Raw genomic sequence first — 24,223 nt, forward strand, 5'->3', positions numbered from 1 at the left:
TCTCAGTCTTTCTCCCCTCCCTCCTTTAGTCACTCCTTTGAGTCTTGCTCCCCTCCCATGTCCCTCAGGTCCTCCCTCCATCCCTCCCTCGTCCCTCCTCTCCGGGTCCCCCCTCCATCCCTCGTCCCTCCTCTCCGGGTCCTCCCTCGTCCCTCCCCCGGTCCCTCCTCCCTCCTCCGGGCTCCTCCCTCTTTCCTCCCCCGGTCCCTGCCCGGGTCCTCCCCCCGGTCCCTCCCGCTGGTGATGCCGCGTGCCTCTCCTCCTGTCCAGGTGAGCCCCGCGCAGAGCTGCGCGTCCTGCCCCGTGGACGCTCCGCGCTGGACCGGGTCTGCGCCCTCCTCCTTCGGATTGTGGATCGCGCCCTCTCTCTGCCCAGGAGGATCTGCCTGCCCTGGTTTCCCTCTTCTGCTCGCCCTGGTTTCCCTCTTCTGCTCGCCCTGGTTTCCCTCTTCTGCTCGCCCTGGTTTCCCTCTTTCGGACCCACCGAGCCCGCCTCCCTGCACACCTCCTGGACTCACTCACTCTGGCCCGGTTCTTCCTCCTTTTGGACCCGCTGCCTCCACGGGCGGAGCGAGGACACAGGTCTCCCCCCTGGAGCTGCTCTCCCTGAAACAGGTCTCCCTCTGGAGCTGCTCTCCCTGACCAGGTCTCCCCCTGGAGCTGCTCTCCCTGAAACAGGTCTCCCCCTGGAGCTGCTCTCCCTGAAACAGGTCTCCCCCTGGAGCTGCTCTCCGTGGTCTCCCCCTGGAGTTGCTCTCCTCTGGAGTTGTCTCCCTCACCCGGTTCCGGTGTCAGGATGACGATCAAGTTGGACTTCGAAGAGTGTCTGAAGGACTCGCCCAGATTCAGGTAAGAACCGAACCCAGACCCGTGGTGCCACCGACCTGCGCCCAGCTCTGTGCCCAGCTCTGTGCCCTGCTGCCCAGCTCTGTGCCCTGCTGCCCAGCTCTGTGCCCTTTGCGCCGCTGCCCTGCGCCCAGCTCTGTGCCCTGCTGTCCTGCGCTGTGCACCGCACCCTGCTGCCTCCATAGAAGCTCTGCTCAGCGCGTAACTATCACTGGTGCAGCAGGTGCAGTGGCACTGGGGCCCTGACAATAGCTGTATTTTAAAACCATCAGCCAACGGGGCATTTTCTTTGCTTGCGCCAGGGCCACGGCTCCCCTGATACCCAACTGACCCTGCTGCGTCCCAGCTGGGTACAGATGCCCCCGAACTGGCACCGTTGCCCCAGATAAACCCAAGTGGAACCTCTCACCCCCCCCCCCCCCCCCCCCGGCCCGTTAACTTGCCCCTGGATCTTGCTAGCCTCAGACCTGACCCAGTTAGCCCAGGGCGTGGCCTGCTGCCACTGAACTTTATTCACCCTGTTGCCACTGTTTTTATAACTATTTTTTATAAATACCTGTACTTGCCTATCGATTCCCAGAGCGGCCACCTGCTGGGTTTGTATCGGCCACACTTACTGGGCAAATGCTCATCTGACGACTACATGTACCAGAATGCAACAGTTACTTCCAAAATTTGTGCGCGTAACCGGCCGCTTCAGGGGGGCTGGGCTCGGCCTGGTGTCTGCCACGGCTCTGCTGCGTGACACAGCTGTGTTTGCAGGAGCAGGCCTGGTCATTTGCATTACACAACGTTTGCTGTTGCATCAACACGTACAGATCACGCTGCACAATTTCCTTTTGGCTGTTACTCGCGGTGGGGCGAGCTTGCCACACTGCTGCTTCTGTACCCCTTACACCCACGGCAGGGGGACACTAGTGTACTCCCCGCAGGGAACCTTCCCGTCCCAACATTGACCACGAGCGCTAAGCAGGCTGGGTAGTGTAGTTTCACTCTCCAATTATAGGTGTGCCCCCTGCATGTCTGGCTGAAACCAGGCATGGATGAAATTCACTCATGACATGGAGTCACTTGAAAACTGCAAAATAGTCTTAAAGTGTCAGGCATCTTTCAGTACTGCTGAAATGTGGGGCTGCTGATTGGCTGGGCTTGTAAAAACGACATATCCACTTGTTTGATTGGAGGTGTCCACTTATTTGGGGCAGATTCTGCCTGTGTGGATTTTGCCTGCTTGGATGAGGTCTTAAAGCCCGAAACCGGTCCCAGGCTGCTTGTTTCCAGTCGAGGGTGGACCTGGCACCGCAGTTCGGGCTGGACTGTTCCCATTGGGTGCAGGGTCAAGACTGATTTGCATATGGCTGGGTTCAAACTGTTATGGCATGGTGAGCAAAAAAGATGGATTGAGGTCCAGATCTCTGTACTGGGGTGAGTGTATGACATTGTTCCGATTCTGTCCATCAACTGTTCTTTTTGAATTAATTTCAGGCACATTTCTTTTGTGGGGGTCTCCTGAAAGTCTGCGAGGCTGGGCCATCAATAGAGCAGTGCCCGATAAGCGGTGATGGCATGTTGGCTTCGCCCACCCCTTCACCCCCCTCCACTTTCACACCAGGAGCAAGGAAAGCCGCAAAAGTGATGTGTGTGTGGGGGGGGGGGGGGTCACCCAACACTGCCTGTGGCCACCTGGATGGTGAAAGGGCACTCTGAAGTATTCAAACTACTTTATTTATGCCTGAATATACAGTAATGACAGTGTGGCCCATATAATTTCGCACTGGTGTAAAATTATATTGCAGTATGTTAAACCTGTGCTCAACTTTCGTGACCCCACTGCCCTGCAGTCACTGAACTATCAAATGCCAACCAACTTCAATGAAAAGGAGGAAACAATTTTACAATCACTTTGGTTCAATTAACAAATATGGTTAATTGAACCAAAGTGGCTATAAAATGTTATGCTCCTTTTAATTGATGTTGGTTAACTTTATTTATGTAATCAGGAAGTGAGAGGTAGGTAGGGGTGTGTTTGTGTGTGTCTCTCTCTCTCTCTTCCCCCTAAAGTGGGGTTCACCAGGGTCTTCTTGTCCTTCATGACATTGAAAAGCCAATGGATACTGAATATAAATGAGCACAGAAAAAATACAAATAGTGTTGCACCAACAGCAGAAGACCACAAAAAAGTCCAAAGTAGAATGTTCCATATCGCCATTATACAAGCAAATTAAGGATCATAAGAATCCAAACGTTACAGCCAACACGTTTCGGTCATTATTGTGAACTTCTTCAGGGCATTTTTGTTATCCTTGACTCCATGTTCCATTGTAAAAAATTATGTTCATATATGTGTGGGGTCCCCGCTTTATTTCAACCCTGGATCTTTTAAGGTTCAGGCCAGTCCACCCCGGTTGCGGACACCCTAGTCCGTGCCCAAAACCACGGACTAGCAACTCACACCACGTGAGTCCAAACAGGAAAATCTATCGCCTCATGCTGTTGGCTGTTTGGTGTGAATCGCCACTTCCTGTGGGGTACTTGTGTCATAAGAAGGAACTATTTTACGTCTCAAATGTAAGCTAAATCAGGGCAATTTAAATTCTGTGTATTGTGGATGCAAAATACACAGAAAGCACTTTTGTTGTTTTCAATGCTACTTTCTTTTTAAAGATAATTCAGTCAGATTTCAAATGCAGGCCCAAGTTGTTGGCTTTTGCAAGCCTTTTCCCTTTGTTTTGTGTGTGGTAAAGGAGGGTGGAGAGGTCTTAGCGCCTCAGGGGTGTAAATGCATCATTGGGGAGATGTGGGGGAGACATTTGAAATATGCCAGTGCATTGTTCTGTAAGGACAGCGGTAGCATCCATCTTATCCGTGCCAGGAAGGCTCAGGGTGCCCGCCGGGTTACCAGCCTCTGCCCCGGGGCCCATGGTGTGTGCTGGTTACCAGTCCAGTCGGGCACCACTGGGTGATTCTCTGTGCCTATGCTGGCGACCACACAGTGGGACAGAGTGGGCGCTGGTCACCGCCTGGGCCAGTGTGGGTGCCCACATGATGCTGCCCAGCGTGAACTGGTGACATGTCTCTGTTTGTGCATCGGTGCCAAGGGGGGGTTGATACACAGTGTGTGTCGGTTACAAGTCTCTCTATCTTTGCTGATGCGCGGTGTTTGCTGGCGACGACTTTGGGCCAGTTCTGATACCCAGACGGCAATGCAAAGACTGTGCCGGTTGCTGAGGGGGGCTGCACTGATGCCACACCATGGCTGTGTGCCAGCCTCTGTCCCTATGCCGGTGCCCACGGTGACATCGAACACAGGCCGGTTTCACGGGAGAGCCCGGGTGGAATTTGATTGGCTGGCACCAGAGTTTGGCAGACGCTGTTGGCCATCGATAGAGTGAGCCTGGGGGGTGCATGGGGAAGGGGGTGGGGGTAGGAATCGTTAAGGGCCAGGAAGGGGCAGATAATACATCTGAGTGGGGCGCAGTAAGAGCACCGCCTGGACCCGGGTCACAGGGACTGATCCAGAGTGAGTGACGGGTATTGATTCTGCCTTGACCTTGAGAGTGAGGGCAAAGTTCAAGCTGCCATTGACACGTGAAAGATGATACTGCCCTGTGGTGCCTGGGGCGATAATTGGCACGGGGGCGTTTAAGGGAAAGTTCTGGGTGTCTCTGTAGCAGGGGGCAGTCACTGTTTACTACACCCGAGTGGTGATTTTTTGGGAGGGATCGCGGGCAGAGGGACTGTCAGTTTCCTGGGTTTATATTATGTATTGGTGTTTATTTAACTTTTTTTTTTTTAAATACACAATTGCATGGCCGTTTACAGTTGCGTCACACACATTTACATATTTGTTAGTACATGGAGCTTCATTTGTTTGCCCAGGATCACGCGTTTGCCAGTCACCTGCAGGGGCCAGGATTCGAACCCTGGTCCCCTGGCTCCGGTGTCGGCCGCGAGCCAGCAGCTCTCTCGAGTCTCCGGGGCCCACCCGCCGCGACCGGCTCGTGCGGCCTAAGAACCAATTTGGAACAATCCCTTAAGAGGATCAGGGGATGAGCCGGATGATGCCAGCCTGAGCCGGGCCCGAGCCAAGGAAGGGCCGACGCAGCGCCTCGCCCACCCCCGGCCGGGCCTGGAGCAGGTGGGCCCTGGGCGGAAGGTGGGCAGGGTGGAAGGGGATGATCTGGAGGCTTGGGGCTCCACAGCGACCATCCGTTGCTGCAAAGACTTCAGTGCTTAATTTGTGCCGGTGCTTAGCACCAGCACTTATTTAGACGTTCTGGGTACTAGGTCTTGCCTCAGTCAGTGCTAGGGCGCCAAACGACGTGCTGAGGATCACACCGTGACAGATTATCAAGAGAGGGGGGGGGGGGGGGTGACATGGTCTGCAAGTGAGCTCCCAAGAAGGCGCCTGAAAGGTTGCCGCAGCAGCAGCTCAAAGTGCCTGTATCTATATGGGCATCTTACAGGCATGTTTTTAACCCCTAGAATTGAAGGAGTGGCACATTTTGTGAGCTGGCTGTGAGCACTTCTTTTCAGGTGCCGCCCTGGCAGCCCGGAATATCACAAGTTTGTCTGATCACTCAGAGACTCTCTTACCCAACATGTTATTCCCAGCTGGCTCCAGAAAGTCTTTTAGGAAGGCACCCTCTCATCTCTGTTCTTTTTGACTACTCCCGAGGTCTAGGTAACTTCTTGGCGCTAATGGTCGAGCTCTGTCCCCGCATGGCACATTCCCGACATTAAGGGTGCACACTTCGAAAACAAAGTGTTGCAAGCTGCCACTAAAAATATATAAAAAACAACTCCCATATAAAGACTCTAACCCATGTCAGATGTGGGGTGTGTGTCTCCACAACACAGGGGCGTGTTGTAGCACTTGGGAAAACGCATTGTCTCATTAAACGTTGCATTTTAGCCGGGAAGTAACGGGTTGATGCTTTTCTTGTTGGGGTCCGGCTTGTTGCCAGACCCTTATGTGAGCATCACTAGAGGGGCTTTGGCTCCGCCCACATGTTGGGAGGCAGGAGTACATGTTTTGACTGGACAGAAGTTGTGTGCTTCCACAAAAAAGTGCTCGCCCTCCACACACTTGGTTCGTTTTGTTTATTTACCCACCTGCCTAAGCTTGAACTTTCACGGTACACGCATCACATTGGAATGCAATTGAGTGAGGTGTCTTAGAAACTAGATAATTTGTTGTTTTTCTCTGGCAGCAGCACAGACAGGAGGAGGGCAGTCATTAACCTGCATGTTTTCTTATTAGGCGTCATATTTTCGTGCTGGGTTTGCTGCAGAAGCTTAATGTGTAGAACGGTACACACAGGTTCCAACCACTGTTACAGATGTGGCTACGATGCAGGGAGCGGGCAGTGCCGCAAACTAGAACGCACAAGGGTTTGGGGGGGGGGGGGATGTCCGAAACCAGGGGCGTAACTTAGTAAGATTGGGGGTGTGAAGTTCAGATTTCCCAACAATCATACTGCCATATGCTATAAAAATATATGGAAGAACTGAAATCTTCATTCTCAGGGAATACTTACTAATAAAGAAAGAACTTGGCACAGAAGCTGCAATATGAAAAGACATCTTTATTAAACTTAATAAGTGAGGCCACGTCACACAGAAGCCGTAGCAACTGAATGAGGTAGTCTGAGGAATACAGAGAACAGAGGCCTTTTATATGCTCTCAGGGTTACAAACTTCAGCATACCAAGAAACCAACCCCTCGGCTTTGGTAATTGCAACAACCAAATCAAAACCAAGAAACCAAACAAAGTCGTGGGAGCGACCCACTTGTACTTCTTATTCTTACTAATCAAAAGGTTATCCAAATTCTAACTGTCAAGTTCCAAATGACCTAACGGTCTTTTTTAGAATACTCACGCCAAAAAGGTTCTCAGTCAGGAGTGACATCATGTGGAGGATCAAAATCAGGAAGATCAGAAATATACTGGGCTGCAAAGACGAAGAATCTCCAGAATTCCTGTGCACAGAGTAGTAGAGTCCCGTCCTGTTCTCCTCAGTAGATTTCAGTCTTCTGACAAGATCACTCCCACAGAAAGTCACTTCTCTGATGAAGCCCACGTTGGCCGCGCCATTTGAAGAACTGAAATCTTCCTTCTCAGGGAATACTTACTAATAAAGAAAGAACTTGGCACAGAAGCTGCAATATGAAAAGACATCTTTATTAAACTTAATAAGTGAGGCCACGTCACACAGAAGCCGTAGCAACTGAATGAGGTAGTCTGAGGAATACAGAGAACAGAGGCTTTTTATATGCTCTCAGGGTTACAAACTTCAGCATACAAGTAAGGGGCAGTCCTAGTCCTAGTCCTAGTCCTAGTCCTAGCTTTTGCAAGCATGCAAAATACCGAACATTCCTTCTTACACAAGCCGGACAAACCCATAATAAAAAGACCACAACCCATATCATAAACAGACCATAAAAGAAGGAATAGAAACAGATAAGAAGCAGGCTAAGGGGTGTGTGTGTGCATGCCAAACTCTACAATGTCTTGTGCTTTGATCCTCAATCTTGATCAGCTAAAGGGCAGGAACTGGTTTAACAAGGTCAGCTTCAGGCAACAGGGTCAGTTCACTCAGGTCAAACAGGAGTCCGCATGAATTCGAGCTAAGGTGTACATGTCCTTGAAAGACTTGTTCAGCCACAGTCATAGGCCTATGTGAGGGCAACCACAAAATGGCTACCATGCACAAAATGGAACCCAAGGGTTCCGAATTCACATAACCTCAGACCCTCCTTTTGCCCTTACATAGGCAATCACTCAGTCTGTGTCTGAATCGATATCAATATTATCCGTTATTCCCTTCAATAAGGCACTATTACTAGAGTTATTTTTCATGGAACACAAGGGATAGACTTCGTTGGCATAAATAAACATCGTCTGATATGCCCATACAGACCCGTTGTAACTAAATGGCAGAACCAAATAGGGAATACCTCTATCTGTAGTATGTGGCATAAGACCACACACCCAACAATTAGTGGTGTTCACTACTAACTGGTGTTGATGCAGAAGCTGTACAAAGGAATTATTAATAAACTCTGACCTCCTAACCAGTTCATGTTCAGGTAAAGTATGGAAAGAATGCAAAGAAGTAGTAGTAGGAAGAGACATAGGTCGGGAGGTGGGTACAGATGTCAATTGGGTAGCAAAAACAATTTAACCCACAAAAGACAACATCATGCTTAAAAATACTAGAAAACACGTTATTAGAACATATAGACAACAGGAGAAAGTAATGACCACTATTACAAACAAAATTATAATTTTTCACAACCCTAAGCAGAAAGCAAATCCTAAAATTATCTAGTAACATTTTTATGGCTCCTATGCACTTCAGTAACTTATTATATGTTCAGGCGAAACAGTGGTGATCCTCATCAATGCTCTGAAGTGAAAAGGGGATACTCTTCCACAAAGAATGGATTTTATTCTGCTTTTACTAAACAGAATACTACTTTAAAACAATGCCAGTAAAACAATAATGATCAGTCTCCTCAAACCCATTTTATGCAATCACACGGAAACCACTTGTGAAACCAACTATGCTCAGAGTCCGTTCAAAAGCCTCTCTGGCAGGCTTCTATTGTACATCATATCTGCTCCAGTTGTTGCATGGGCCTCTTGATTCAGGCCTCCCAGGTAAAATAGTGTTTTTCAGTATCCGTTGGAGTGCCCTCCTGGCAAACACCACAGCTCATTTGAAAGTCTCAATGTCTCAAGGCAGTGCACCAATATCTCTCCTCTGCGGCAGGCACTACAGATAGTGTGCTCTTCATTGATCAAGGGCACAGATCATCTTATGCAGATTATACATTCTCAGGCTCCAACACTCATTACTCGGTGTCAGAGAACGCTCAGGCTGCTCTTTCATGGGCACCAGAATATAGTGCCTTTTTCCAATCTTGGATCCTCCGGTGCAATGCACTTCCGTTGGAGCAAAGGAAAAGGGGTTGTGTGGCCAAAACTCAGGCCAAGGGGCTCAAGGGACTGCACACTGTCAGAGATTGCCAGCACATGACAGGTGGGTGGAAAACTGAAGCCTCAAACAACAAGAATCCTTCTCTTTCGCTCTTTGCACTGAAATTATTGTTCTGTGATGTCCAATGCCGTCTGATGGAGCAAGTGCGATGCTTTAAACAGTTCATTGTATAACAAGGGGACTGCAAGCAGGTGGCCTGCAATCTCAAAGGAGTGGCCATATGCCATGGGACAATTCTGGTCTAGAATACACTGTCATTTCTCAAAGGCAATACAAAGACAAAGGCAGTAGGCAAAACAGTGCCTTTTAGGCTCTTCAATTGGGTTTCCGTGTGAGAGCATATCCTCCACCATCTAAGGGTAGATAGCGACATGATTGTCTAGGTATTCCTAAATTCCTTATCTAGAACATCTCAAAAGAAAAATTGCATAATATAGATTATCAGGGACATGTAGATACCTCCCTTTTAATAACTGTGCACCAAGTGCACTACGCAATACACAGACTAATAATCAAAATGTGGAAACTTGTCTTGTAATAGCATTGAGTCAGTTAACCAGTCCATCACTACCATGACGGATAGACTGAAAAACATCGAGTTAGGCCTAAAGAAAATTCTTAAAAAACAGTCTAGTCATACAAAAGGGAATTATACATAATATAGGGGTTCCTAGTACATTACTGCAATCTGGAAGTGTGAACCTAATACAATAATAATAATAAAAGAAGGCTAACTGGTGAAAGGAATATGGAAAAGGGAAAATGGGACTAGGACACAGCTAACATCCCCAATTACTAGGGACGATGCAATATCAATCAGGGGAGAAGTGACGAAAGAAAAATCTATAGGAAGAACAAGAAATTACTTGGGTGATAGTCAGGCATGTGACACAACACCAAGAGTGGGGGTGATACATGCAAAATCAAAATAGTTCATGATAGTCCGCTCTACTGCTGGCCTCTACACCATATACGGTAATCTTAGCTAATGTTCCAGTTCCCTTCTTCAGGGAAAAATGAAACCTTGTTTCCTTTATGGTACAAAGCCATACACTACTTAGGAAGCAGAACAAAACTGACTAATGTAATATAAAAATTAGGTCACCATGTACAAGAGTCACAAATCTATAATTTATCCTTGCGTCCAATTCAGGATACATAATTTTAGGGCTGCCTGTTCCTTAAGGTGAGGGGCAGCATGTGACACACTTTGATTCTGTATATCTCTTTTTTATTTTCGTTCAAATACCATTAAAGCCAAATTTGACATACACTGATGAAGTGTTGTCTGTTTTTCTGTGAAATTTAGTGTCAAAGCAAATCTACCCAACTGTTTGCAGGATACACATCGTCATGTATATCCCTTCACAACACAGGCAAACTTGTAATAGTATTAAAAGCAGCAACATAAAACAAAAAATATGCAAAAAATACCGCACAAAACGCACATGTCAAGCCATCAGATATACTTGCTGTATATCAAGGACAAAAAACATAGACAAGACAATTACATATATAAATGAGCGGTGACGCACAACACCAGGTCATGTACTAACAATATTCGGGCCTGCTTAATTTGTCAGGTTTAAAATCCTCACCCTCCTTTTGACAGCAAATCACCAGGTAGTGGAGATTTAGCTGTCAAATGCAACTTGCTGTGTGTCACTTCTGACACACAGGACCAGCAGGAACAATTCATAAAAGGATAAAATGCAAGAATATGTCAAATGCACAAACATTTCTTTTCAAATAAATTACGCAAACACACATCTCTTTTCATCCTCACGTGTCTTGTCAGCCTTAAAATCACCCAGAACAATCCATGAATGATCTGTTGGCAGAAGCAAAAAAAAAAAATACACAACACACAAAAGAGAGACATTTCTCATAACAAACAGACATCAATTATAACTTTTAATCAGAAGACAAAACATAATACACATTAACAGACACAAAAATAAATTTCCATTACTTAACTGTTACCAACTTGTCAGTCACCTTGCAACATGAAGCCATTTTAACTTTTCAAAAGTAAAATTCTTTCACTGACACTCCATGTTATCTTTGGGCCACAATTCGTTCTCACTTAGGCATGTAGACTTCAAAATTTTAGTAAAGGCTTCATCTGATTTTTCTGTCTAAGACTTAATGCAATGCTTCATTTTCGGTCAAATAAAAGCAACTAGCAGACATTATTTCTTTTAGAGGCAGAGATACAAATATATCATTTCTGCAGAGCATTTAGCATGTGTTGGGACTTTCAAAGAAACCTTTTTCAAATTTTCCCTTTGGAATTAAGTTCTTTAATTTTGTGGAGAAACCAGAAACCCTTCCTTTTAGAGGCCTGTTTAGCAAGGTCATTCTGCATTTCACAGAGACAAGGCCTTAATTTAAAAGGTCACAAATGTCAACATGACAGCCTCCTTCCATTGTTTACAGGGAAACTAAAGATAACACATCAGCGGGACTTGAGCAAACCTCTGCAGTTCTACTAGCCCCCACCCTCTGCTCATTCTGAGGCTGACAAAGTCAAAAGGCCTTCCGGATTCCTCCTAACCTGCAATAATTCACTCTATGTAAAACACATGTTATATATATTACTCCTGTTAGGGGCTATAATTTATTGCTATAATTATATTATTAAAACATTAACTGTGAATAATTCGCACAACATAATAACATAACATACCATCTTTAGAACAGATGTTTGCTATTACCCTATGCAATGGTACTCATTTCAGCAACCTTAAATAGATAAACATTTCAGTAAGTCCAGCTGGAGTTAAAACCTTCAACCCTGATATCAAACCCAAACCTCTGCACCAGGCACATTGGCACATTGGCTGACTGAGTCATTAAACGTAACCCCAAATGGGAACAACCCGCACATTTGTGTTTTATACCTAAATGTATGCATTTACTGAAGCCTAAGGCACTTTAAAGCTATTTTAAATGGCAAAAATACCCAAATTCGACTTTGATATTTGGGGCACTTAAAAATAAATATCCTATTCTTGTGATACATATTAATCATCCTCAGAATGTTCTTTACAAATTACAGAGATTGGACATTAGACATATCCCATGTAAATCCTTAGAAAAATGAGTTTTTTACGCCTGCGCTAGGTAAGATGTCATATGCTAATGTCCTCATTATGCAGTGCAACACAACTCAAATTAAATTATAATGCTAGGAGGTCAAAGTATGAGCATTAAGCTCCATGAATAGTAAAAAACTAATTTTGTAGCACTCATTTTTAATAATTATTTGTCATAATTAATAATTATTTTTAATATACCCAATAATTTTTGCTAATTTCACATATAAAAGCAAGCTGCAACCCTTGCCTATCATTTTAGACGCATTAATTTATAAGCCTAAGCACAGAAGCTTAACTTGAAACATGACAAAATTTGGCGCTACATTTTTCTTTCTAAAAAGGACAATTTTTATTTAGCAGCAGAGCCAAGAATATGCGTATGCTTAAAGAGAGGAAACCCTTAATTGAAATGAAGAAATGATATAAGTTGGTTTTTCTACAAAAACACACCATTCATTTTTGGGGGCCTTTTTTATTCCTAGTGAATGTGAATTTTAATTTTATTTTTTTAAGCATTTAGAAATTTTTGCTTAATAGACTGAAAACAACATAAAAACCACAAACACACATTTGAGCTCATTTCAGACATAAACAGAAAGGGGTGAAACACTCAGGACACACAATACGGCGAGCTTTTAGCCATGCATTTCATAAATAGCGCCATTGCAATTTACTTACAGAAGTTGCACTAATGGGAAAACCACATAGACATTTAAACACACATTTAACCCATAACTCAATACTCAGAACAAAAACAAAGGACAACCCACAGACTGTACTTAAACCAAACCATTTGTAAATACTAGTTGTAAGTCATATTTACAAGAAACGCTTCTCAATTGTGTTTCAAAAGACTGCAAAAACAGCCCAACAGAATGATGTATGTCTAAGAAGCAAAAATACACTCAATTCACTAGCTTTGGCTAGCAGAACACCAAAAATCGTTCTACATATAAAAAAAATGCACAGAACAAAGGATCCTTGTATGTATTATGTCCATATTTTAATTCCCTGGGGATACAAAATCACCAAGGAAGAAATATGTTTGTAAATCTAAACCTATTTAGACATTTCCCGCTAGGGGGGCCGGCTAATTTACTTCACATCACACTATGGTACCTTCCAAAAAAGCAACACATTTTTCCATGTGAGCTTGAGAACAGGCATGCCAAAAAATACTGCGGAATACGCAAGTATTATAATCAAAGTGGTGCTTAAGGTACTTTTCGTACGTGCACCGTTCAACTAAACCAAATGGAGAAATATCTCCTCATTACCTGCCTACACAAATTGCAATTCGCAGATCCAAACCTATACAAATCAAAAGTTGGCCAACACAAATTCCAAAGTTCCAAAGCTACAGTACTAAATTTGCTAAGACCAGGCATCTTATAGCTCACTAATCTAGCTTCAAACTTCAAGGGGTTATCTCTACCAATATACTCGCAAATATACGAGCCCCTCGGCTTTGGTTATTGCAGCAACCAAATCAAAACCAAGAAACCAAGTCCTCGGCTTTGGTAATTGCATCAACCAAATCAAAACCAAGAAACCAAACAAAGTCGTGGGAGCGACCCACTTGTACTTCTTATTCTTACTAATCAAAAGGTTATCCAAATTCTAACTGTCAAGTTCTACATGACCTAACGGTCTTTTTTAGAATACTCACGCCAAAAAGGTTCTCAGTCAGGAGTGACATCATGTGGAGGATCAAAATCAGGAAGATCAGAAATATACTGGGCTGCAAAGACGAAGAATCTCCAGAATTCCTGTGCACAGAGTAGTAGAGTCCCGTCCTGTTCCCCTCAGTAGATTTCAGTCTTCTGACAAGATCACTCCCACAGAAAGTCACTTCTCTGATGAAGCCCACGTTGGCCGCGCCATTTGAAGAACTGACATCTTCATTCTCAGGGAATACTTACTAATAAAGAAAGAACTTGGCACAGAAGCTGCAATATGAAAAGACATCTTTATTAAACTTAATAAGTGAGGCCACGTCACACAGAAGCCGTAGCAACTGAATGAGGTAGTCTGAGGAATACAGAGAACAGAGGCCTTTTATATGCTCTCAGGGTTACAAACTTCAGCATACAAGTAAGGGGCAGTCCTAGCTTTTGCAAGCATGCAAAATACCTAACATTCCTTCTTACACAATCCGGACAAACCCATAATAAAAGGACCACAACCCATATCATAAACAGACCATAAAAGAAGGAACAGAAACAGATAAGAAGCAGGCTAAGGGGTGTGTGTGTGCATACCAAACTTTACAATGTCCTGTGCTTTGATCCTCAATCTTGATCAGCTAAAGGGCAGGAACTGGTTTAACAAGGTCAGCTTCAGGCAACAGGGTCAGTTCACTCAGGTCAAACAGGAGTCAGCACGAATTCGAGCTAAGGTGTACATGTCCTTGAAAGACTTGTTCAGCCACAGTCATAGGCCTATGTGAGGGCAACCACAAAATGGCTACCATGCACAAAATGGAACCCGAGGGTTCACAATTCACAGAACCTCAATATTTGTTGAGAAGCAGGGCATTAGGGGGCCTTAAGAGGCAGGGGAGAGGAGTGCGGATTGTTAGGGGTGTTTAAAACATAATATTTTGCAAAAAGAAAAAATATTTTTTAGGACGTTCAAAACCGAGACCAAAGTGGGTGTGTGTGTTTTTGTCTATGCGGGGTTGAGTATGTAAAAATCCCAGGTGAAATCCGACAGACACCTGACCATACCTGACTGAAAGCACCTGCACCCAACTACTTACTGGGTAATACATTTATTTGGGGGGTGTAACATCCCAAACACCCCTTGAAGCTGTGCCCCGGCCCAAAACACTTGACCAAGGATAGTGGCAAAGACAGGCAAACATGTAAAGCCCACAGGAGAGGCAGCTTCATCTCAACAGCCTCTGTCCAGTGCTTGGCCAATGATGATGGGGGAATGAGTTCAGCCTGCGTTTGACCCGCCCATCAGGGTGGCGACCTGGCACAGTCCGTCAGTCCCAGGTCAACATTGTGCTGCTGGCACCGGTGATCACAGAGACGTTCTGACTCGAGTGACCCCCTCACTCCAGGTCATCACCAACACGGTCTCCAGTCCTAAAATTTTCCCCCACAACTCATTGGTTTCCGGTGCTGATCTAATTAGTTCCATGGAAACAAAACAAGACTACAACACCCACAATGCATTAGGGTATCACACAAAAATTCAGGTCTGGGAACAGTGTCCGTAATGACCTGGAAGGAGATGAAGAGAACCTGTGCACACACATAATATTCAACATATAATATGACAATTTGCGAGATTTAGAACAAAAGGCAGTTGATGCTTGTTGATCTCGTTGTTTTTAATGCGCCAGCCGACACGTGTTTCATTGGAGTACAGTACACTCCAATTCTTCAGGGAGGACCGGGGTTTCACTTCGCCTCGAGGAGGATGCCGTATTCGGGACTGGACAGACGTACAGGCCATTGTGGAGCGATTTGAACTTGTCGAGCGACTTTACTCAAGTCATAGTGTCCATAATACCAATTGTGGGCGATACAGCCACGTCTGTCCAGGCTTATTTTACCGACATTGATTTAGCGACCACACCGCCACAGAGTGCTTTCTTGACTGTTCTTCCACACCTGCCGGACAATCTTCAGATACCCTTACTGGGTTGGAATTATCAGCAGTTTTGGGGGATTGATTTCTCTTATCTATTAGGATCTAGCCCTGAAGAATTGGAGTGTCCTGTACTCCTATGAAACAAGTGTTGGCTGGCGCATTAAAAACGATGAGATCAACAAGCATCAACTGCTTTTTTTTGTTCTAAATCTCGCAAATTGTCATATTATATGTTGAATATTATGTATGTGCACAGGTTCTCTTCACAAAAAGTAGATGTATGTGTTGCATAACATTTTTTACGGGGTTGTCAGGGTCACCCCTCTCCTTGTAGCACCACTCTGATAGTTCTGGACTAGCGAATACGCCATTTACCCAGTGGAGCGCAACCTTTCCCTCATACTAAGAACTCTTTTCTTTGTTAGTAAGGACCTGGAAGGAGATGCTCTCCTTAGTTTTGACCCTCTCTCTTAGGGTGATCAATGAGTCACAGACCACTTTGCAGGGTGCAGCTGACCAGGCTTCTGGGAAAATCAAATAGTGCTTAAGGGATTGGAGAAGAGGACTGTGGTGGCCGCTGCTGGAACCCTCCCCTATGCAAGCATAAACCACCTGAGATGAATGTTCATTGGGCGACCTTCATTTTCATAGAGGACTCAGACTGACCCCCAAACCACCAGTGCACTCAAACCAAGGAACTGTGCAACTCCCCCCTTTTTTTAAAGACCCTTTTTAAGGATCACGTTCCGGCTCCTCACCCACGCACACAAGTCTCTCCACGACCTGGGCCCCAAGTACCTCAATGACCGCCTGACCTTCTACACGCCCGCCCGCCAGCTATGGTCCACCAGCCTCGCCCTCGCAGCCGTACCACGCATCCGAAGAGCCACCGCCGGAGGAAGATCCTTCTCTTACCTGGCTGCCAAGACTTGGAACTCCCTCCCCATCCACCTTCGGCTGACCCAGGACCATCTCGCCTTCAGGAAACAACTCAAGACCTGGCTGTTCGAGCAGTAGCATACCCCTCCCCCCAAGCGCCTTGAGACCCTCCCGGGTGAGTAGTGCGCTATACAAATGGCATGATTGATTGATTGATTGATTAAGTCACTTTTAAAGAGGAAGACATTCAGAAATCAACCTTCAGAGGGTGAAAAAACTCATAGAAAAGGAATGTTAGTAACGGCTTGCAGCTCACATATGTCCTGCTGTTGTCTTCCCAAGAATGTCAGAAGCTTTTATGTTCCAGATGACAAAAGACTTTTAAAAGTGACCAATCTCTCATGGGTCCCTAGATGTGATCTCTGTCGTGCTGTGTAGTCGGTGTCTCGAAAATGCTGAAAGTCTGATGAGATGTCATGCCTCGAATTAAATTACAATGCGAGGGGAAGGTCAAGGCTTGAACTGGCAGACCCAGCCTTTGCACTGCAGTACCATGTTCTGGAATCTAGTTATAAGGGTCTAGGAGAAGGGTTTTTAGTCCGGTTCAAGAAAAGGGTGCACAGCTAAGTGTTAGCGCAAGGATATTAAGTGATTTTTAGTAGAATGTGAGGTGCAAAGCGGTTGAGGGGATGAGCCCTGTAACCCCCCCCAGTGTAGTGTCCGCCCAGGCTAACACTCCGTATAGTACAAGACAAAAACCTATGCACACTCTAATTATTAAGCAGTAGTGTCAATGTAGACATTCGAGACATTGGAGACAAAGCCTTTCATTAGCAAACAATGTAATAATTGGTTTTCATGGAATCGGTCGTTGGAAAAGGTGTCTTTAATGTTCAAGAGAACCAGCTGACACGTGTTTCGTCGCGTAAGGGACAGTCTTCCAGCGACTCCTCAGGGCTAAGAAGAAATGAAGTGTCGTTGGGAGAGTTGCTCCGTCGGTGATAATTCCGACCCGACAGGGCCCTGGACGGTTAATTGATATGGTGGTGTATCGAAATTCTCTTTGCAAGTTACATCCGTGGTGCGCGAAATAATAAGTTGAATCGATTTAACTTGTATGTTTGCTAATGAAAGGCTTTGTCTCCAATGTCTCGAATGTCTACATTGACACTACTGCTTAATAATTAGAGTGGTACAAAAGGGGGTGGTGATGGACGGAGCATCCGAACCAATCAAACACTCCCACCCAGTCAACAGATCTGGGTTTAATCCATCACCGTTCTTTAGCCCACTCTGCCACCCCAGTTCAGACATGGCCATATGCAAATCAGTCTGACCCTGTGCCTCATGGGAACAGTCCAGCCCGAACTGCCAAGCCATGCCTTCCCTGGACCGGAAACAAGCTTCCGAGGACCGGTTTCTGGCATTCCAGTCGTCTTCAGCCCGGCTTGCTTGAATCCAGTGGCAAAGTGAGCAAGGGACTCACGTCTGAGCATACCCTGCCACACTTATGGTGGCCAAAGCGGTACAAAAGGGGGTGTATAGGTTTTTGTCTTGTACTAATGTTCTGGAATCTACATCTGGAGCAGTGTATGCAGTGGTGAAAACCACAGCTGGAACACTGTCCAGCTCTGGAGGAGGAACGTAGACAATCTGGGGCACTGCAAGCAGTGGTGGAAACGCCTCCTGAAACACTGTGTCCAGCTCCGGGGGTGGCATGTAGAGAATTGTGTCCAGGCTGGAGCACCGGCCATGGTCTGGAGCCTTCCTCTGGAGCCCTGGCCATGGCCTGGAGCCCTCCTCTCCATGAACATGAGGGAAGTCTTATAAAGAGCCCATGAATGCTGAAAAGAGACACTCCTGGAATTATACCTGTTTTTACACACACACATTTTTATGGAGTCGTTTCGTGGAAGATCTGCAGATATATTCATATATACTTAAAAAATGAATAAATATCACAGTTCCTTACTAAGTAGAGCGTAGTCACATGTATACGTACACCTGCACACACGTGTAGCGCTCAGGCCTGCTCGAAAGAAGGCGCTGTGATGGTGTTGGAAAGCTGTTATAGTATTTCCATGAATTGCTTTCCTTTCTATGTTCCATTCCAGTGCCAATTTTTAAGCTACTAATGGGATTAAACGATATTTACATGATATGTACCTGAAGTGTTTGTGTGCGGTCTATTTCAGAGTGCTATATAGTAACCTTCACATTACAGTTTAATAATTCATTGCAGGTTACGTGCCACATGTGTAAAGTGTATACTGACATAAACACCCGTTTGCAGGAAATGTGCGTAAAGTGCTTCTGTCATACAGTAGGAAAGCACAGATGCCGTGGGCAGGGGTGCAAGCATGGGACATGGCCACCCTTCTGCTGCACGCCCAGTGAATACAACTAGAATCGGGGTTCAGTGGATCCCTAACGCCTCATGGCCCCGGTGCCACTGCACCTACCGCACCATGGGTAGCTACACCCCTATGTTCGAATTCAGAGTGCTCTGTCCTGTTTAGTACTCTTTGCAATAAGTCTGTATCCTCACTCCCCAGCGATCTTCTTTAATTTTTAACTTGTATTTATTCAGAACTGCACAAAATGTTCCATCACATGTAGTCTCACGAGGACAAGGAGCCATGAAAAAAGCAGAGAGCACTGTTGTATAGACCAACTAAAGGGATGTAAACAAAACCTGCTTCCTAATAAGCACTCAATGCAAGTGTTTCAGGAAGTGGGAAATCAATGTCCGCCTAGGCCGACGCGGGACGAGATGGGCAGCAGCTTTCTGACCACCTGAAGAGGACGTAGCAAGGCTTCAGACACCCCAAGGAAGAGGCCATTGGACCAGTCCAGCCGAGATGGGATCAGTGCATGGATCCCAATCCTCCTGCAGTGCACCGGCAGGAGATACGAAACTTTGAAAGTACCAAGCAGCCCAAAACCCAGGCCAACCACTGCGGACATCTGGGGTTGATGGAAAGTGGAAGAATCCGTTTTAGTCCCAGATCTTTAGATGCAGCGGCTGGGGCCGGCAAGGCGGAGGGCCAGATACCTTCCCACCATTTAGACGACTGGGAACCAAAAAGACGAATTTCAGTTTTGTCTGCGTTACATTTTAGCTGGCTGCTCTGCATCCATCCAAAGACCGCTAGCATGCAACCCTTAAGTCGTTTCACCTGAGGACGGGGGGCTCTCACAGGTAACAAGCATTTACAATGCAATGGTTTTGCCTTTGTTAAAGTTAGAGCTATTGGCATTGCTCTTGACATTATTTTTATTTAGGTTTTTTTTTAACATAAATAAATGGCATTGTCATTTACAATAGCAGGGCAGGGCACAGGGAAGGGGGGACGAGGAGAGACGAAGGAGAGCTGCGGGCACAAGGAAGGGGGGGCGAGGAGAGACGAAGGAGAGCTGCGGGCTCAGGGAAGGGGGGGCGAGGAGAGATGAAGGAGAGCTGCGGGCTCAGGGAAGGGGGGCGAGGAGAGACGAAGGAGAGCTGCGGGCTCTTGTAATGCTTGCATGGATGAGTTGGTGGATGCATGGATGGGTGCATGCATGGATGGGTGTATGGATAGATGCATGGATGGGTGGATGGATAGATGCATATATACAGCCAATCCCTTGCTAACCAGAAGATCAAAAATCATCGATTTCATGGTGATGCCTGCTTGGGATACGAGGCTATATTAAAATGCCCATTATTTACAAAATGACCAAAAAGAGGATCATATTCAAGAAGGCTTTTGTTTTTGTTATATTTTAAGGTGTTTAACTGATTTGCTACAATACTATATCTTATTTTAGGCAGGAGACCGGGAAATAATTTTTCCAGGTGCATACCAACATTTTTGCCGCATTCTACATCTGCAGTCCCAGAATGCTCTAGCAAAATAATCCTCATCATAGCAGCGGGAGGGGGGTTTTGAAGAAGGGCGGGGGAATTAAACCGTTCCTTGAGCAAAACTGCATCCATTTTGGGCTAAAACAGTGGTGTCCACAATACTGAGCTAGAATTGGAAAATCGTGCTTCTAAAATGTAGAGTGATGAATTAGTTGTTTAAAAAGGACCTGCAAGAAGAGTAAATCAAGCCAGCTGACAGGTTTGAACCCTCAGGCTCATGCGTATCCCCATGAGAACCCGAGACCAAGTGAAAAAAATGCATTAGCCACGCGCTTAAATGCAATACATGCACGGTGCACATTGTGTGAAACTCTAGGACCGAGACCAAGTGAAAAAAATGCATTAGCCACGCGCTTAAATGCAATACATGCACGGTGCACATTTTGTGAAACTCTAGGACAATGGGCCCGGACAAAGCATTCACACCAGCTAATCTCCCTGATCCCGTTGTTCAGGTCTTAACAGGTACTTGTAGGTCTTAAAAAAGGCAAGGTTTCGTTCCATTGTGCAGTTCTCTGGTCTTGGTGCGCTTCGCAGCGCTCTCGTACGTCCCGTACGGCTTCAACGGAGGTGCCCTACTAAAGCTCACATTTCTCGCGTGAGTCGGCGTACGACGCGAACACTGTGGAAGGCAGGTGTGCGGCGTACCAGCAACCGTATCAGAAGCGCACTGTTCTCAGCGCGCGGTTGCAGCGTATGCCTCTTACTGGCGGGTAAGGTGCGCACAGTCTCGCTGGCCAGAGCAAAGGGGGCGAGGCGTACCTGGTGACGCGTCCGGCTGGCTTTAGATGCAGGAGGGGTGTGGCTGTGTCCCAGGCGCTCGGATGCAGAATACGAAGCGCCCAGTTCTCCTCATCCCAACGTACAGTTCTTAGTGCACTCGCTTCAGCTTCTTACCAATAAGGACTACGATGCACACAGTGTCCAACACACTAGGAGTCGTACTAGCCTCAGGGACACAGCAAAACGTTGCGCACCCGTTCAAAGCGCGGCCCGAGCAGGAAGGCGGGTGCCTTCAATGCCGGACCAGATTCGGGGGCGTTCCCGGCTTTTGGCTGACGTAGCGTGACGTAGCCAAAAGCCAAAAATTCTCGGGAACGCCCCCGAATCTGGTCCGGCATTGACGGACAGGCCCGTCTTCCAATGGCTAGCCTCCATTTATGGAGCTAGCCAATGGAAGACGGGGGCCGTTCCTGTCTCCCCTACTATACTCATTAGGTTTTCGCCTGCGCGAAAAAGCTGCGCAGAGCGCAGCTTTCGTCAGGCAAAACCTAAAAAGCAGCTGGGTGTCATCAGCATAAGAAATAATTTAGCAGCCAAATGATTCTACTAATTGGGCCAACGGTGACATAATAATAATAATAAGATTCCTGTATTTGTAAAGCGCACAGCTACCCGTAGGTTTCCTGGTGCTGGGGGCCGTCGGGAAGATAAAGCAAGCTATTGGCCAGAGTCACATGGTGCTGGGCAGACCCCTGCCGCTGGAGCCGGGATTGGACCGTGATCCCCAGTGTCCGGCATCAGTCGCTCTGGCCGCTCTGCCACACCTCTTCCACATGAAGACATTAAAGAGTAGGGCTCAAACAAGAGCCTTGTGGGACACCCTGCCTCCCTTCTTTAACTTCAGAGGTAAGAGGTGCGACCCATGCAGACCGCCCTTTGGAGTCCAGGGAGGACTTCACAAGTCCCCCCACCCAGCCCCTCGCACCAAGGTTGGCGAAGCGTTGTAAGAGAATCGTGTGGGGGATGGTATCAAAAGCAGCAGACAGATCGACTAAATAAGTGCTGCATTTTTGCCTTGATCCAGAGACCGCTTGATATGGTCGGATATTTCAAGTGGTGCAGTTTCCGCTCTATGACTGGAGCGGAATCCGGATTGACTCGGATGCAGCGACTTGTCCGGCTCAAAATAATCCAAAAATGGGATGTTCACCCAGGGCTTTATTTGGGCCGGGTCTCACCGGGTCTGAGCACCGGCAGTTTTTCAAAGGGGGGCTTGAAACGGGTCTCTGTTGGGCTCTGTTTTGCACCCTGACACAGGCGGTCCAGCAGGCACATGGATGTGCACGTGCTCACACCGCTCACTTATGGGAAACAACCATTACATCGCAACTTTTACAACGCACTACCATTACAACAAAACTTTTACAACGCAAAAACCATTACAACGCAGGTATTTACAACGCAGGTATTTACAACGCAGGTGCTATTACAACGCATACCATTACAACGTAAGTATTGGTAAGTATATAATTATATTTAAATTGTTATATGTTTTTTTTTTTTATGGGGTATTTTTTGGGTTAAGGTTCAGTTTTGGGTTTTTTGGTAAAGGGGTATTTTTAGGGTTCAGGGTCAGTTATGGGTTTTTGGGTAAAGGGGTATTTTTAGGGTTCAGGGTCAGTTTTCAATTTTTGGGTAAAGGGGTATTTTTAGGGTTCAGGGTCAGTTTTCAGTTTATGGGTAAAGGGGTATTTTTAGGGTTCAGGGTCAGTTTTCAGTTTTTGGGTAAAGGGGTATTTTTAGGGTTCAGGGTCAGTTTTCAGTTTTTGGGTAAAGGGGTATTTTTAGGGTTCAGGGTCAGTTTTCAGTTTTTGGGTAAAGGGGTATTTTTAGGGTTCAGGGTCAGTTTTCAGTTTTTGGGTAAAGGGGTATTTTTAGGGTTCAGGGTCAGTTTTCAGTTTTTGGGTAAAGGGGTATTTTTAGGGTTCAGGGTCAGTTTTCAGTTTTTGGGAAAAGGGGTATTTTTAGGGTTCAGGGTCAGTTTTCAGTTTTTGGGTAAAGGGGTATTTTTAGGGTTCAGGGTCAGTTTTCAGTTTTTGGGTAAAGGGGTATTTTTAGGGTTCAGGGTCAGTTTTCAGTTTATGGGTAAAGGGGTATTTTTAGGGTTCAGGGTCAGTTTTCAGTTTTTTGGTAAAGGGGCATTTTTAGGGTTCAGGGTCAGTTTTGGGTTTTTGGGTACAGGGGTATTTTTAGGGTTCAGGGTCAGTTTTGGGTTTTTGGGTAAAAGGGCATTTTTAGGGTTCTGGGTCAGTTATGGGTTTTTGGGTAAAAGGGTACAGGGTAAAAATAAAGTAAAATTAAATATATATTAAATTAATTAAATTAAATTAATTAAATTAGAATTATTTACATTTGTAATTTAAATTATATACTTACCTATACTTACGTTGTAATGGCATGCGTTGTAATAGCCAATGCGTTGTAAATACCTGCGTTGTAATGCCATGCGTTGTAATGGCACCTGCGATGTAAAAATTGCGTTGTGATGGCATGCGTTGTAAATGCATGCGTTATAACGTCATACATCCCTCACTTATCACTAGTGGAGAGGTTACGGCATGACGTCATGCCAGGTGAGCGTTGTAGGGAAAGAGAAATCCGAGAGTCATTTTCTCTCATTTCTCTTCTCTTTTGAAGCTCAGGAGCAGCAACATTGTCGTGGTGTCACCAGGGCTATAAGTGGAAGCTTTTTCAATATTATACCCAAGCCATATTTGCGGCTTATTTATCTTATGCAACTAACAACCATTGACAAAGCCAATAATTATGACTTCTTGTAGGCATGATGTTACCTGTTGTATCATATATCTGGAGACAATGACAGAAACAGCAAATTACAAGTCGGGCGGCACACTGTGCAAAACACAGATTTTTAGCTTATGTGTTTTAAGCCATGCCCTTAATTACATTGGCCACGCCCCTTTGAGAGATACCCCCCCCCCCAGCTTTCGATTTTCCCAGCATTTTGGCAAATGCTGACAGCAGCGAGATGCGCCTGTAGTTGCTGAAGATACTGGGATCCAGGGAGGGCTTCTTGAGAAGAGGGACCACTTTGGCAAGTTCCAGGCAGCTGGTATAACATAGGAGGATAGAG

At 45.9% G+C, this 24,223-nt stretch overlaps 1 protein-coding gene across 1 annotated transcript in view; it reads left to right on the forward strand.

Moving 5' to 3' along the window:
• The first annotated feature begins 238 nt into the window (after nt 1–238).
• Nucleotides 239–24,223, forward strand: part of ACAP1 (ArfGAP with coiled-coil, ankyrin repeat and PH domains 1) — a 281,465-nt gene continuing 257,480 nt past the window's right edge. Inside the window, exons 1-2 of the mRNA XM_078670842.1 lie at nt 239–582; nt 679–849. Coding sequence (XP_078526968.1) covers nt 797–849 — 53 coding nt within the window. The 5' untranslated portion in view covers nt 239–582; nt 679–796. The remainder of the gene's footprint in view (nt 583–678; nt 850–24,223) is intronic.

The sequence above is a fragment of the Lissotriton helveticus genome, chromosome 12 (assembly GCF_964261635.1).
Source record: "Lissotriton helveticus chromosome 12, aLisHel1.1, whole genome shotgun sequence".
Lineage (NCBI taxonomy): Eukaryota > Metazoa > Chordata > Amphibia > Caudata > Salamandridae > Lissotriton > Lissotriton helveticus.